Here is an 18,073-nt window from a genome sequence, read left to right on the forward strand (position 1 = left end):
CCTGGGTTCGATTTCTCTGCCCCTCTCAGAGAGCCTGGCAAGCTACCGAGTGTATCTCACTGCCGGGCAGAGACTAGCAAGCTCCCCATGGCATATTCGATATGCCAAAAACAGTAACAACGGGTCTCACAGTGGAGATGTTACTGGTGCCCACTCGAGCAAATCGATGAGCAACAGGATTCCTGTGATACAGTGAGACTATATTGCAATATCTCTTAATATTTCTTTTCTTTTTTTGCGAAAAGCTTCCCAAGTGATGCTTTTCCAGTCGTTCTTGGCAAACAGGCTAAGAAGCTGAATCCTAGGATATGAGTGTATGGTGTTGCATGGTCTTGGAGTGCTGGAGATTAAAACCCCAGCAGTGCTTGGGGCCATCTGGGCTATACCCAGCAACTCGACATGCTAGAAGCTGCTTCCAGCAATGCTCAGACCGATGTTATAAGGAAAATTCAACCGGAATACTATCAACCACTTCACCATCTCTTTTGCCCTTAATACCTTTTCTTGCTATCTATTGTAGCTATTATTTGCAAATAGAAGTTACAATAGCCCTCTGTGCCATAGGAGATGTGTAAATTAGATGAATTGTTTTTATCAGGGAATGGCAAAAAAAGAATTTACTCCTGCTTTTCTCTTCTTTCATTATTTTTGTTTTGTTTTGCTTTTGGGGTTACACCCGGTGATGCACAGGGGTTACTCCTGGCTCTGCACTCAAGGAATCACTCCTGGAGGTGCTCAGGGGACCATATGGGATGCTGGGAATTGAACTCGTGTCTGCCGAGTGTAAGACAAACACCCTACCTGCTGTGCTATTGCTCCAGCCCCTCTTCTTTCATTTTAAATATCAGATCAAAAACATTATCACCAACCCTGTGTAAAAGGAGTTTTACTATTTTTTTTCTTATAGAAATTTGGGGAGTTGAAGCCTTATGTTCAAATCTTTAGTCCATTTAGATAACTTTTGGCTGGGAGTTGGGTGTACATCTAGTGGTTACCTGGGACACTCTTTGTGTTTCTCAGAACTCATTCTTAGTGGTGCTCCGGGGACCATATGAGGAGAAGGGGAGTAAACTTAGGTTGTCTCTGTGCCAAAAAGATGCTTTCCTCTCTGAACTGTATCTCTGTATCACTGTCATCCTGTTGCTCATCGATTTGCTCGAGCAGGCACCAGTAACATCTCCATTGTGATACTTGTTACTGTTTTTGGCATATCGAATACACCACAGGGAGCTTGCCAGGCTCTGCCATGTGGGTGAGATGCTCAAGAGGGACGGAGGAATCGACCTGTATTGTCCGAGTGCACGGCAATTCCCCTACCAGCTGTGTTGTCACTCCAGCCCACTCTGTACTATCTCTCTAATCCTTGAGTTAATGTTTGTTTATAATAGAAAACAGTGATCACGTTTCATCATTTTATAACTGACTGCCAAGTTTTCACAATATTAAAGAAATTGTACTTTGTATATTACTGATTTTTTTTCTTACATCAATTGGCCATAAAGCATTACTGGAGCCTGCTTGAACAAATCAATAAACAACGGGGATGACAGTGCTACAGAAAAGACATGACAATTGTGTCTGGGTTCTGTATTCTGTTTCCATTGACTTTGTGCTTACTTAGATGCTAATACCATGCTTCTTTAATTACTAAGTCTCTGTATTATAGTTTGAAACTGGACGGCACTTCCTATAGATTTGCTTTTCTTATTCAAGATTAGTTTTTCAATTGGAGATCTGATGATTTTACCAAATTTTAGGATTATTTTTCTAATTCATAATGTTATAAAATATATTGTTTTAAGAGATCTTAAGAGGATTTGTATCAAAACTCATTTAGGAATTTAGTGATGCCTGTAGATCCTTTTTCAGAATTGTTTTAGATACACGCATATAGAAAAATGCTATTAAATTAAGTGTTAGTAATGAAAAGATATAGAAATATGATTGATTTTTCACTATTTATTTTTTATTTTAATGAATTGCTGTGAGATACAGTTATAGATTTACAAACTTTCATGCTTGTGTTTCAGTCAAAAAATACTCAAGTACCCATCCCTCCACCGGTGCCCATTTTCCACCACCAATGTTCCCAGTATCCCTCGCTGCACTCCCACCTCTTCCCTCCCCCTGCCTCTGTGGCAGGCACATTCCCTCTTACTCTCTCTCTCTCTCCTTGTGGGTGTTATGGTTTGCAGTGCAGGTACTAAGCAGCCATCATGTATGGTCCATAGCCTACTTTCAGCAACATCTATCATCCCAAATGATCCCTCCAACCATCATTTACTTAGTGGTCCTTTCTCAATCCTAGCTGCCTTTTCCCCCAGCACTTGAGATTGGCTTCCAAGCCATGGAGCAATCCGTCTGACCCTTATCTCTACTATTCTTAGGTGTTAGTCTCATATTATATTACTTTATATTCCACAAGTCAATGCAGCCTCATTCTATATCTACCTCTCTCTTTCTGACTCATTTCACTCAGCATGATATTATCCATGCTGATCCACTTATATATAAATTCATGATTTCATCTTTTCTAACAGCTGCATAGTATTCCATTGTGTAGATATACCAAAATTTCTTTAACTAGTTATTTGTTCTCAGGCACTCAGTTTTTTTCCAGATTCTGGCTATCGTAAAGAAATATGATTTTGGTACAGTATGTTACAAATAATACTTAAAGTCCCATGACACCAATAAGATATTTACAGAAATATCTATAATTTTGTTTATGATAACATCATGTATATACACATATATATGCATATATATACTGATAATCTTCTGTGATGTATTGACTGTTTTTATAATTTTAAAAAATCCAGTCATTTTATTACTTTTTGATAATCTGGGTTCTAGAGTTATCAGAATTTATCTAGTAACCCCAGGTGCTTGTTCAAATGTTTATATAGATAAATTCTGAGCTTAGTATTTATCATTCCAGTTGGTTTAATAAATCATAGAAAAATTATATAACAAGTGATGATCTGACACATAATGCATGTGGGCAGAAATTAATATTTTACTTCAACAAAGGGCCAATCACAATCACAATATCCCGTTAATCACCGATTTCTTGGGCGGGCTCAGTAACATCTCATTTCGTCCTTTCCCTGAGATCTTAGAAGTCTATCTCCACTCGGCTCTCCTAACGAGGTTGCACTGGGGGCTCTTCAGGGTCAGGGGAATGAGATCCAGCTTGTTACTGGATTTTGCATATGAATACACCATGGGAAGCTTGCAAGGCTGTCCCATGTGGGCAGGAAATTCTCAGAAGCTTGCCAGTTTCTCCTAGAGGGAGAAGTAGGCTAAAGATATCGCTTCTGGGAGCTCGCTTTTTTTTTTTTTTTTTTTTTGCTTTTTGGGTCACACCCGGCGATGCACAGGGGTTATTCCTGGCTTTACACTCAGAAATTACTCCCGGCGGTGCTCAGGGGACCATATGGGATGCTGGGAATCGAACCCGGGTCGGCCGCGTGCAAGGCAAACACCCTACCCACTGTGCTATTGCTCCAGCCCCTGGGAGCTCGCTTTTAAGTCTCTGGATGTTGGCCATTGATGAGATTACACACACCTGGGTTCCTCTGCCGGTACCTTCATGTGTGAGGCCTGTCTGAACGTGTGGAAAGGGGCCTCGAGCATGGCTGCAGCTAGGTTCCGGTGGTCTTCGGCCCCTGGGAGCTCTTCTTGGGGTGGGGAAGCCAAATCCTGACCAGAGGTACTGGTGTCTCTGGACACCCCGCAGGGCTGGATACTCTCATCCTGGCCCTGTCTCCCGGCAAAGCCAGCCTTCCCCAGCCTCTGTCCTGCTCTTCCTACTCAAGTGTATTGACTCTTATTGACCAGGAACATTTCCTCATCTGTCCTCACTCCTGGAATGCCTGCTCTCCCCCATCCTCAAATCTGAGTATCTTCTCCAAATTCTCTTGAGAGTCCATGTGTTTCTAGCCCCCTTGCCATCCAAGGGTGGAGGAGTGATTACGTTTCCCAAAAGTATATACTGCTTCTAGTACAGTGCTCAGAGTCCGGAGGTCCCTCTGTGACCCTCTGATTACAAAGGAAAAGATACTTCATGTTGGTGGTTGGACTGTATGCTGTGAACCAAGACCAATTCTACCTGTAATCTTCCCATGTCTCTGAAAGGATCATTGTGAGGGTAGAAGCCACCAATCAAATAATCACTATTGAGCAGTCCCAAGCAGACCGAATTTTCAACAAAGGGTAGAGGGATGAAAAACATAGAAATTTAGGGATGGGCAAAAAATGTTCACTTTAATTTCAAGAAGAGATTTTCCTTTAAGTTTTGCTTTATTTAATAATATTTCATAGGTTTAATGGAATTATTAAATACATTATTATATTGCCATTTAAAACTGTCTCACATTCACTTTCTCAGTGCCCTACACAATAAAATTATATTTATGCTGCAGAATATTTTGGTCTGTTCTATATTACCCTGTATAAATGGGATGTATGTCATAACATAAATAGCCCAAAGATTTTCAACATGAATTTGGTCTAGATCCAGTTCAGTATTACTTAAATATTTTATTTAGTCATATAATGTGAGATAAGAATTCAACTTTGCTTCAATATCCTTGATACTAGAACATCTCAGGGATGGAATGAGTCAGTGATATCTTGTTTACCAGATAATAAACTAAACTAAGTCAGAATTCAAATAAGTTGCTGATATCAAATTCAGTTTAAAGCACTAATGGATCATTGTTAACATATTCCCACATTTATTTACAGTGAGTGTCATAACTCCACCGATCGGATCAAGGTCAGAGTGTGGGATGAAGATGATGACATTAAATCCAGAGTGAAGCAACATTTCAAAAAGGAATCAGATGACTTCTTAGGACAAACAATTGTAGAAGTGAGGACCTTGAGTGGAGAAATGGATGTTTGGTACAATTTAGGTGAATGTCTTTTTTTATATAGTTGAAAGAAAATCATAACAATTTCCATGATATCTGTGGCATGTATTATGTCCTCACCAAAATAGCTAATGACTACCTAGGACATTTTGGGAATCTAGTAGGTTAATTTTCCTGTAAACTAAAGGTAGTAACTGTTAAATCCAGTATAATAAATCCAAGACATAAAGCAGAAAACTTTCAATTAATTGGGCTTCTTTTAGGAGACAAATAGCACATTCCTTTCTTAATTTGAAAAGCATAGCTTCAGAAACTTTCGTACAGTGTATAAGAAACAGATATTTCCTTTCAATAATAAGTAATATATATTTTTATAATGACGACTGAATTATTTTCTTTTGTTCTCTCAGTGGAATTTTTATTGTAAAGAAAAAGTGCTTCATTTAAATGTTGATATAAACATAGGTTTTGAATGTTAAAATTGAGTAAATATGTTAAATATTTTCTTTTGATCATAGAGATACTAAAACATGTTACTTGGCATGACTTGCTAAATGAGTTTTGTTATGGAACAAAGAATTAAATACATTAAATTTAATTTGATATTTATTAGAATAATATAATAGCCTGGCTTCTTAGTACTGATTTAATAATAATAAAAATATCTGCATCATGTCAATTTCTATAAAGAACATGATGCAAATTTCTTAATCATATTATCTTACATGTAAGAGCTTATTATCATTAAAATTAATCATATGATCTTGAATTTAAGGGATTATTATTATCATTATTAAAAAGAATTTTACATTGTCTTAGGATTATAAAAAGTTTTCATTTAAGATAACACATTATGCTACAGAATCAGACTGATTTTTTTGCATTTTTAAACCAAGCACTTCAAGGAATAAAATCACATAGAATAAGTGAAACTCTAAATTATGTAATAATTTCAAGAAAAAAAATATAAACCATAACTGGTTACAAGTAATTCATGTTATACTATGAACTGACTTTCTAAACAATTTTAAATCAACCCTAAATAAAGTTGGTACTTTTGAATTTTGCATAGAATATTTCCCTGTTGTAATGATCGTTCTCCAATATCTTGTTTATACTAATAATGGCTTTATATATGAGAACAGAGAAATTATGAGGTATAAACTTCTGACTCTTTGTAATAGTCACAAATTGAATTCTAATTTAAAGTCTTTAATCTATATACATATATATATTGAATAGTAAATTGGCATTTCCTTGAATTGAAGTAGATAGAATCCCAAATCTCTAATTTGCTCTTGCGATAGAATGCATATGAGTATATTAAATTAGTCAAGAAATTTGAATTTACTGTTAATATAAGCGACTATTCAATTCTTATTCTGAAACTGCCTATAAAAGGGAAAATACAAAATAATTCTCCTTTATTACTATCAGTTCATTGATTTGTGTGATAAAATATGTAAGAGAATCACTTTAACATTATGCCTCCAAGAACCTGTTATTTTTCCTTCAGAGGAGAACGTGCCAAAATCCTCAGTCCTTTTTTTTTTTAATGAGCTTTTTCGGTCACACCCGGCGATGCACAGGGGTTACTCCTGGCTCTGCACTCAGGAATTCACTCCTGGTGGTGCTCGGGGGACCATATGGGATGCTGGGAATCGAACCCGGGTCTGCCGCATGCAAGGCAAACGCCCTACCCGCTGTGCTATCACTCCAGCCCCAGAATCCTCAGTCCTTTGAGTAGAATCTGTGTCCCCTTAATCTGTTGGGATGGTGATAGTTAAAATCAAAGACCAAAGGTGGAACAGAGATAGTACAGTTTGGAGAACATTTGCCTTCAAGGCAACCTGCCTATGCCCCCTAAGTGCCCCCAGTATTAATCCTTGAATGCAGAGCCAGGAGTAAGTTCTGAGCACAGCAATTGTGCTCAGAACAAACAAACAAGCAAAATAACAACCAAATACCAGTAGACCTTGGGGATCTGGCAAGAAGTTAGTAACTAAAAGATCCCAGGACTTAGATTTCTCTCCATCTCCTCATAGAACCTTAACATTTTGCCCTCTGTAGCACTGTCACATTGTCGTCCCGTTGCTCCTCGATTTGCTTAAGTGGGCACCAGTAGCGTCTTCATTGTGAGACTTGTTCCTGGTTTTGGCATATTGAATACACCATCGGTAGCTTGCCAGGCCCTGCCACGCAGGCAGAATACTCTCTGTAGCTTGCTAGGCTCTCCGAGAGGGACGGAGGAATCAAACCCAGGTTGGCTGCAAGGCAAGGCAAACGCCCTACGCGCTGTGCTATCAGTCCAGTCCCTCAATTTTGCACTCAAAGAGAAAAAAATCTTCATAATGACTATATGATATTAACAGTGGTGCTTTAACCTATGGCATACATATTAGCAATGGGACTATTTAGAGAAGATTAGCATGACAACAGTAACATAGCAATTTGCATGTCACCTACTCAAATTCATAAGCTAAATGAACAATAAATAGATAAACAGACTAAAAATATTTTTAAAAGGTAAATGTTGGCAATGATAAGTTGGCACATATACATATACCAGAGGAAGAATGTAGCTGTCATGATTTATGTCTAAAATTTTAGCTATGTTTAGAAGGTGGGTCACTTAAGGAAGTCTTTCCACTTTCTGTCACCCGTCCTTTGTGATGTACCTTAGCTTGCTTCTTGCATATGTGAAGTGGGTGTCAAATACAGTTTCCTCTCTACATTTACACCCTAAAAACTTTTGATGAATCTTTCATATCTCTCAGAGGTATGATAGATTTTATGTCAGACATATGCATATCTTATTTCACTCAATTGACTACATGTACATTGCATTCACATAAACATTAAATATAGCACTCAGTAAAAATTGGCTGTAGACTCAAGTCTTATAAATCTCTGACAAATAAGATTAACAGATTTGTTTTCATTAGTCAGAAATTGGCCTCATTTTTCCCAAACAGAAAAGAAAAATTGAGTAATGGAAACTTTTAAATATGTCTCTGGTTCATATTAAATCTCATTTATCTTGCTTTAATTGCCTAAATATTTAATTTCATGGCACCAACATGATCAAGTACACATAGAATTATATCAGAGTGGCAGGGGCTTCTGATTAAGTGTTTCAATTAAAAGTATTTATTATTCAGTCTGAAAATCTGAATTTTCATAGACACATAATTTTAAATTGCAATTAGAAAAACCATGATTATAATAATCGGCCTGATCTAGAATATATGGATCTTGGTTGTGTAAGCAGATTTTAAACTTTGAAGAACATGTATGAGAAATATTGTGTTGTCAAAATGATGACAAATTACTTCCTTGTTTCATCAGAGAAACGCACAGATAAGTCAGCTGTCTCTGGGGCCATTCGACTGAAAATCAATGTGGAGATAAAGGGAGAAGAGAAGGTGGCTCCATATCACATACAGTATACATGTTTACATGAGGTAAGTCAGTTACATTTTATTAATCATAAAATTTAAAGCTACAAATTGATGTTATTGTAAATCATACAACAAAATAATGTACTAAAATATAATTGAAATAAGTTTGTACGATTATTTTAGAGTTCTTATTTAATACTGTGGGCTGTGTGCTATAATATCATTCACTTTTGAGAAGAGTTTAAAATAAACGCATGATGAGGACATTTAAAAACAAAGCCACAGATGATAATGAATCAGTAAGCCAAGTTAAATCACTGTTTTGTCAAGGAAGAAGAGAATTTCAAGTATCATTTCCTGGAAAAGTGAGTCCTGACAAATACCTGAGAGTATTAAATATACCATGGTAGTATTTCAGGAGAGGATCCAAACCGTGACTGTTTTGAGGAATCTACTTTAGTGTTCACGTTTTATTGAAGGTTTATTTAGGTATATTGCTCGAACTAGCAATCGTAAAGTGCTGCTACTGAGGGAATCAGCTGAGCAAAGCAAGTCCGAAGAGGATAAATACAGATGAATTGATTCATCTGCAGAATCCAGTGAGAAAAAAAGATCGTAAATGATAATATGCAGCCATGGCAAACCCTTCACCTCAGATTGCAATTCTAATTAATCCAGAGGAGTGATGCGTGGAAATGAGAGAATTAGATGTGACACAGAGCTGCGGGGAAGGGTCTTTGGGCACTGTTGCAATGCTGGGGTACAGTAACTTTGTGCATCAATGTCACAGACTTTTGCTCTAATGTGACCATCTAAACAAAACTATAATAAAGTCAAACAGAGAGCGGGGAAGGTGCTGATGTTGACTTTGGAGAGCCAAAGAAATAAAAGAAATAGGTTGTAGTTGTTTCTTCTTGTTCTTTTTCTGAGTACCACACATAGGACTTCATGTGTACTGAACCGTCCTACATTTTAATTGTTCTTTCCACAAACACGTGCAATAGAATGCAGTTATTCACCCAGGGTAATACAGAATATACTTAGTCAAAAGATGGTGCTTCCAGGAAGGTAAGGAAGGAACACCCAGATGAAATCCAATGAGATCATTTACTGGACAGTTTTATTTTCTACTCAAATACATAAATATATAAACAAGTAATCTTGGTTTCTCTTGATTTCTTTTTAACCTAAGTAGTTGGAGACATATTACGGGTGTCACTACAGCCTTTCCTTGATGCAAAGGATTTTGTTCCCACATCAAAAGAAAAGAGATAACAGAGAGGTAAAGGGAAAATACTTTCCTAAGATAAAGATAGCTAAAAGAATCTTTCCTTTACTTTTTGCCTAAAATACCTATAAAAATTTTATGTGTAAAATTTTACATACAATAGCAAATCTGTCTTATAAAGAAGGAATAAAAGAATATAAATCATTTACACAGCACACGATAGTGAATACAGGTGATAGGCCTCAATTCCTTATTATAATCATATTATAATCTCATAATCTATATTCTAATTTTATTGTAATAAGTAATATTTTTCCTTTAAGAAAGGTACCACAGTTTATCAGACCAGTAAAAAAGAAACTCCTTGTATTGACAGAATGGCAGGGTAGGGGGCCAACTCTGACTTTAAAGTGTTTGGGGTCTAAGTATAGTATTATGATATATAATTTTAAAATATTTTTTGTTTATCAAAACCAGAAGGAAATAGAAAAAAAGTTACTTATTATACTAGGGTCCACCTATGCAAGAGTTATTAAAGTAATTTGGGTAATGGGTGCTTTTTTATTTATAATTATCTCAAATATTCTTTTCCAATTTGTACTCATTATTCTGATTCCTACCAGTTTACAGTGAAAAACCTACAGTAACATTTATAATTATATACCCAAATTCTATCTTAACATATCCAAGTTATGTTATTAATCCAGGTCTCTATAACTTACTAAAAGTCTATGAATGTAAAATGTTTTTTACCTAGTAGGAGTGCATATGAGCATGATGGTCCACTTGTTCTGAAATGATTTCAAATGTATGAAGCATCCGAGTCATCAATTCTATAAAGACCCAGGCAGAAGTAAAAGATGAATTACCATGAAGATGAGGTGAATTCAAACAAAAATCCACATATCCCTCTTATGTTATGTCCTGATAAAACATTGAAGGCAATAGTACTACAAGTTGTCATTTACTGAAAGTTATATTTAAATACTTCCAGCCTATTCTGAAGAGTTACTTAAAAATTGAAAATCACTTACTTTTAGAATCTGTTCCATTACTTGACTGAAGTGAAATCTAATGGTGGAGTGAAAATCCCAGATGTCAAAGGCGATGAAGCCTGGAAAGTCTTCTTTGATGATGCTTCACAAGAAATAGTTGATGAGTTTGCCATGCGTTATGGGATTGAATCCATTTATCAAGCCATGACGTAAGTACTGTAGACTCTTCACCTGCTTCAAAGTTTCTGTTGAAATCTAAAGAAAGACATGTACTTCTCTGATTTCAAATTTAAATGAAATTTTGATGAAAAAAAGCAACTCCATTGTAATGAGTTTGCTGTTGACTAAACTTATCTCTTATAGCTATAGAGAATTAATCATTCGGTAATTCCTTTCATCTTCTTCCCAATCTTTATTCTGGTCTCTAAATGTGGTCCTTTGGCAAGCAGCTTCAGTAGTCTCTGGGAGCTAAAAAATGCAAGCTGGCCATTCCATCCAGATCTCCTAATTTGGAAATTCTGAGGGTGGAGTTCAGCAATCTGTACTTTATAAACTATCCAGATGATTCACATATACATATCCTAAACTCTGGAAATCAATGCCATAGCTGAAATCTGAGGACATTACTGCCTAATGATTGAAATGCAGTGTCTAAGGCATCATTTCTTAAACTGGGCACCTTGTGACACCCCATGGAGCCCTGTGATATTTCAAATTGTATGAATGGAGACGTAGCAGGGAGACTAAGAAGCTGACTGGTAGGGCAGGAGGGGACTATAAAAAGGATAAAAGTTCAGAAGGAGGCATAGTTGGGAAAAGTTAGAGAAATACTAGTCTAGGCTTATAATATTATTAGTATCGAAGATCCATCTATAACAATTGAGGCATCCTGCCCTAAGTTCATAGACTTTCTTTCCAAATTTATATCTGTGCTATAAGTTTAGTTCAAACCAAGATTTATTTAACAACCATCAAATCAAACACTAGCATATAGTACTCGGTTCAAATAGATACTGTATATATTATATGGTGATTCTTTTATTAATATTCATATCACATATCAATATGAAGTAAGTAATCACAAACTCAGTCAACTTAATACAAGAAATTTAAATGATATGATTGGAGTAAAGATGATTACGTTTATGCTGACTTCAATTTCACTTCAAAATTTATTGTTATTGACATTTATTCTCCAGTCAACTCTAGAACAGCATAATGTGCACAGCCCTGTCGCACTTTTGTCCCATTGATCATCAATTTGCTTGAGCGGGCACCAGTAACATCTCCATGTAAGACTTGTTACTGTTTTTGACATATTGAATACACCACAGGTAGCTTGCGAGGCTCTGCCATGCAGGCAGGATACTCTCCGTAGCTTGCCGGGCTCTCCGAGAGGGATGGAGGAATCAAACCCTGGGTCAGCCACGTGCAAAGAAAACGCCCTACCCACTGTGTTATCACTTCAGTCCATAATGTAGGCATTGATTTATAAATTACTTCGAAAGACAGCATGTGATTTGACATTCTTTAGAATGCCATACTGCTAAAGAATAGTAAAGATGACATGAGATCTGACTCAAGTCCTAAAGCATGTGTTTTGCATTAGTGGGACCCTGAGTTTGGGTCTTGGTACTGCAATTCTCTTGCATGAAAGTACCTCTGGGTACTCCTTCCCGCAGCAAACTCTAAGTGTACCTCCCAAAAACTTAAATACAAAATAAAATGAAGAACTTAGGTTTGGAGGCATGAAGAGGAACTGGAAAATTACAGAACTGAACTTTCCACCAGACCAGGAATGTGTTGCTGTCCCCCAGACTGTCTCTCATCATCCCTCTGCTTTTGCTGATTTCAAATAATGGGAAGTTTATTCCCACTTTGAAATTGGGCAGACATGAAAAAAAAAAGCCCTGAATTTGCATCTGCCCTCCTGCCATGTCAATAGGCATAATTGTTCGGCAGATTATCATTTGAAATTTGGGCACAACTAATAGGCAATTAGGATTAGTCCTGTAAAGCAGCGTTTCTCAACAGGAGGCCATATGCCCCTCCTTTCCAGAGACTTCCATGAGATTCCAGAGGACCACAGGTAAACAGCGTATCAGTGGGGCCCATGGTATGGGAGGGGGCATCCATCTGGTGGGATAGGGTAGTTACTGGAAAGAAACAAAGTCAGAGGGTTTCATGATGCAAAAATATGGTTGTGACACAATGTTTTCGAGTATATGAACTGTTCAGTTTGGCTGAGTTAGAAGAAACAAAAATAATTGGTGTTAGGGATGAGGCTCAGTGTTTGAGCCTTAGGTCTGATTCCCAGTGTCACAGGATCCCCCAGGCACTTAAACTTATAATCTTTGAGCACCAAAGAGGGAGATGATTTTGGCCTATTGTGTGTGGGATGAAAACCAAAATCAAGATATGCCAAAAGCAGGAACAAGTGAAAGGATGAAACTTGTTTCTGGAAAGAGTCCCAGAGAAAGGAGGATCATTTGATTGAACAAATGAAGCTTATTCTGAGTATCTCTGTGACATGCTATCAGATTTCTTAATTTGCATATTTCTTATATTCTGAGAAACATAATCAGATGCATTAAAATGATAAATACTGGATTATTTGAAAGAAAGAGGAAAAACTATTATCTCACTTCATTTTATTACTTTTTTTCTCTTTCCTTTTGATCTAAATAAATATAATCTTTAGCATTTTGGGTATCAAGTCACCTGTTATGTGAATTGGATATTATTTATTTAGGAGACACTATTTTGATAAAGTTTTGCTCACTCTTCACAAGAGTCCAAAGTAGGAATTGACATTTTCCCCCCTGTGGAGTCCTGTAGTGAATATTTTCAGCATTGTGACTCTTTGTGGCTTCACTCACACATTTTAACCTTGCATTGCTAATGTAAAAGAAGTCATAGCTATAGAGTTAGAAATGGCAACAGCCATGTTTTTATAATATGTTATTTTAAAAACATAATTATAACTGGATTTGGCTGATGAGTTTTAGATTGCCAAGTACTGTTCTAAAGAGTAAAACAAGGTACCCATACCCAAACATAGTAGAAAGTCTCTTCATTATTATGTGTGATAAATTAATAAATATGCTTTCACAGTAATATAACAAAGCAGCTCATGTGTATTTGTGCTTATGCAGTTGATATATATTTTTTTGCTTTTTGGGTCACACCTAGCAATGCTCAGGGATTACTCCTGGCTCTGCACTCAGGAATTACTCCTGGCAGTGTTCAAGGAACCATATGGGATGCTGGGAATCGAACCCGAGTCGGCTGTGTGCAAGGCAAACACCCTACCCACTCTGCTATCGCTCCAGTCCGTGCAGTTGATATAAATATTCTCATTAGTAAAAAAAAATGGCATTGCCCACTAGTTAAGATGATCTTCGTGTTGAACTTGGCTTGAGGAAACGTTTGATAGGCCTGTTTGTTGGTTTCTAGACCTCTATAATCTTAACCTTTCCAAACTGATCATTGTACATTCTTTTATGTCCACTTTGGAGTATAAAATTTTTATATCTTTTGTCCACTTTTAAACCAGGTCTTTCTTCGAATCTGGGAGTCATCTCTTTGAGATGTAATCCTCAAGGAATTTAGGTGCATGACTTATTGTCTCAGTAGGACGGAGGGAATTTTGGTAGTTTCCTTGTTCTGACTTTTAATACTGTCTTTTGATGATAATAAAGTCAGATTTCTTCAATTACATATTTCTTATATTCTGATAAACACAATCAGATGCATAAAAATGATAAATGTAGGATTATTTGAAAGAAAGAGGACAGTTATCTCACTTCATTCTATTGCATTATTTTTTGTCTTTCCTCTTAACCAAAGCAATAACAATAAATATAACTTTTAATGCTATCCAGTATCACCTACTATGTGAATTGCATGTTATCTATTAAGAAAACATTATTTTGATAAAGTTTCATTCACACTACATAAAAGTCCAAGTAGAATCTGACATTTATTTAAATTTGTATTTAAATAAGAACAGTAAGAAAACACAAATTGCACTAATTCCCTCCCCTTCAGCTCTTATTAACTTCTCCTTTTCTCACTACTTAGATTTTAACCTAGGCTTCTTCTACATCAATTCAAATGAGCTCAGATTGTGTTTTCATCTCTCTTATTCATAGGATAAATTTTTTATTTTGAATAAAATTTTTCTTGCCTATATGACTTGGTCCAGAGAATTTTTTGTTAAATACAAAATTCATCATCTTACTGAATATTAAAAAAGCTACTAGGTTTGGAAAGTCTGATACTACCTTAAAAGTTCACAAGCAACAGAGAGATGAAATCTCTTTAGTTACTATTTATTTGTTGGACATTACTAACTGACATTTAGTTGTGCTATAGAAAAACACTTGTGTATATTCTATAATATTTTAATATAATTCTAGTGGGTAAGCATATTTAAGAGTGAAAATAAGTTGCTTAGACATGTTTTCTTCAGGCTTACTATATTAAACTATTGAATTTTAAAGTCAGATCTTTCATTATATCTTTATAAGAAACACTGTGTACATGGCAGAAACTTAATGTAAATCTGTAACGAGAAATCATAATCAAAACTTGTTTATGAGAATTGCTTATTCTCACATTCTCTTGGCTTTTTTCTGTGTACTAGAAGTCTTCAGTGGTGAAAAACAAAAAAAAAAATGGATCTAAACGTTTAATTAAGCACATGTAGGTCTCTACTTTAGCTATATTGAATTTCAGTGTCTAAGACCGTACCAAACTGATTCAACATTTCTAATATTTTGAGGAAGTTACAGAAGGTTGACTTTTTTTTCACAGATGTGGAAATGTAACTGTCATACTTTTCACCATGTTTTCATACATTTGACTACTCTGAAGATGATGCTTTTGCAAGTAGACTCTAACTTGAGTTATAATCTATTGTTCAATGAATAATTCAACTGAAAAAGAGTTATGTATAGCCAACTCAAATTTATACCTATACCCTCAAACTTAAACAGATTAATTACTATTATTCTATTTTCTAAATATTCCTTCAGGGGACAAAAATGCATTTAAGAGAATTAACAACAGGGGCTGAAGAGGTTAGGTTAGGGCACTTGCTTTACAAAAGGCCAGCCCAGTTACGGCTGGGTATGAGCTCAAATGAACAAAAATATAGCAACAGTAACTTGTATCAGAAGTGTTTTCTTCAAGATTTTAAAAACACAAATAGAAGACCTAAACTTGAAGGGACAAAAAAATATTATGTCTGTTTAGTAAGGACACGCTAGCTTGGATAGGATTAGAGATACTTGATTCTTGTGATCTTCCATACACATGAGGATCAGAAACAGAAATCAGGCCACATGGTCTGTTTTTGAGTGGTGGATGGAGTTTGGTTAGGGGGCACTCCTGGCTGTGCTCAGGGTTGATCCTGGCTCTGCACTCAAGCTCATCTGGCACTCTGGGGGGTCAAACTCCAGTCAGCTATGTGCAAGGCAAGCACCATACCTACTGAACTATTGCTCCAGCACCAAACCAGCCCCAAAAGAAGCACTCTAGTTTTTGGGGGGGGGTTTGGTTTTTTTTCCTTTTTGGGTGACACCTGGCAATGCACAGGGGTTACTCCTGGCTCTGCACTCAGGAATTATTCCTGGCGGTGCTCAGTGGACCATATGGGATGCTAGGAATCGAACCCGGGTTGGCCACGTGCAAGGCAAACGCCCACTGTGCTATCGCTCCAGCCCCAGAAACACTCTAGTTTTAAAGTTCTCTATGCTTAGCAAAATTCTAACTTCATAATCGTCTTCTTTCAGTAAATATTGATTGTTTTTTTTTTCTAAGTGTATTCCCACTTCTTTGAATATAAATTTGGAACAGAAGTTAGGGAAACCGCCTAGTGAGTTTCAGAGTTTGGTTGTAAATTGCTAAAATTTCCTCTTGTGTATTTCTCATAAGAAGAGGCTGAACCTATTTTGCCAGTAAGTAACCTGATCATTAACTTTGCTCCAAGATACCTCCTCCTTACTGCAAACAACTTCTGCCACAAGATATTTCTACAGTAGAAAAATTTGTTAGCCCTATTTGCTGAATTAAAACATTCCTTTCGTTTTGGAGCATTCATGGGAGGGGATAAGAAATTATGAGTTACTGCTTTGAAAAAGTGATCAATCTAGAACTTTAAATGCTTTTTTAATATAGTAAATAGAACCTATCTATTGAAAATGAACAAATTTCCAAATAATGGCAGCAAATATTTGTCTCTGTTCTCCTTCAAAATGACCATGCTATTCCACATATTTTCTTTCTTGTGGTGGGACATCACTGTATCACTGTATCACTGTCATCCCATTGCTCATCAATTTACTCGAGCGGGCACCAGTAACGTCTCCATTGTAAGATTTGTTACTCTTTTTGGCATATCAGATACATCACGGGTAGCTTGCCAGGCTCTGCCGTGCAGGCGAGATACTCTCGGTAGCTTGCCTGGCTCTTGGAGAGGGGCGGAGGAATCGAACCTGGACCGGCCACATGCGAGGCGAACACCCTACCCGCTACTCTATCAAAACCTATTACCATCAGCAATTTTGGAATTTGCTTTTCACCTTTATGCAAACACATATTTGTTGGTTCAGGGTTTTTAGTTCACACCAGGCTATGCTCAGGGTTTACTCCAGACTCTCTGCTCAGGGTTGATTCTGGTGGTGCTCCAGGGAGGATATGGGATGTCAAGAACCAAACCTGGCGTGGTCATGTGCATGACAAATGCCACTACCCACTGGAGTATCCTTCCAGACCCTAAACATGCATGTTCTGTGTTTGTTTGTTCTTTTATTTGGAGGTTATAACCCATTAGTACTCAGGGCTTACTCTGGGCTCTGGGCTCAGGGGTCACTTCTAAAAGTGTTTGAGTAACCATATGCAGTGCCTGCAGTTAAATCTGGGTCAGTGGCATGCAAGGCAAGCACCCTACATGCCATGCTTTCTTTCCAGCCCTGAAACATTTATGTTCTTGAACTTAGTCTGATACTCAGTTCTTCCACAGAGTGGGGAGATTCTTTTACTTTCCTTTCTATTTTTCAATACACTTTTCTATTTCCAATAAATAAATAAACATGTATGTTCTTACTAATATTTTGAAAGACTGCTCACCTGGAACACAGGAAGGGAAATTTATATGGTATGTTAAGATTAAATCATCCCATAGGATTGTATCTACCAAACTTATGATTAATGGTATTTATGTTGTTATATGGGCTGGAGCGATGGCACAGCAGGTTCGTGCATTTGCCTTGAATGCAGTAGACCCGGGTTCAATTCCTCCATCCCTCTCGGAGAGCCCAGCAGCTACTGAGAGTATCTCACCCGCACAGCAGAGCCTGGCAAGCTCCCCGTGGCGTATTTGATATGCCAAAATCAGTAACAAGTCTCACAATGGAGATGTCACTGGTGCCCGCTCGAGCAAATTGATGAGCAATGAGATGACAGTGATATAGTGATGATGTTATATGAGTATTAACAGTAAATGAATATTGTTAAATAAGTATAAAAATTAAACTCATGGTCTCTCACAAAAACAGATTTGTG

General features: G+C 36.9%; 1 protein-coding gene across 1 annotated transcript in view; it reads left to right on the forward strand.

Moving 5' to 3' along the window:
* Window positions 1-18,073, forward strand: part of UNC13C (unc-13 homolog C) — a 473,794-nt gene that overhangs the window by 205,589 nt on the left and 250,132 nt on the right. Inside the window, exons 10-12 of the mRNA XM_055126062.1 lie at window positions 4,753-4,922; window positions 8,229-8,344; window positions 10,550-10,713. Coding sequence (XP_054982037.1) covers window positions 4,753-4,922; window positions 8,229-8,344; window positions 10,550-10,713 — 450 coding nt within the window. The remainder of the gene's footprint in view (window positions 1-4,752; window positions 4,923-8,228; window positions 8,345-10,549; window positions 10,714-18,073) is intronic.

Source organism: Sorex araneus, chromosome 2, assembly GCF_027595985.1.
Source record: "Sorex araneus isolate mSorAra2 chromosome 2, mSorAra2.pri, whole genome shotgun sequence".
NCBI classification, from domain to species: Eukaryota; Metazoa; Chordata; class Mammalia; order Eulipotyphla; family Soricidae; genus Sorex; species Sorex araneus.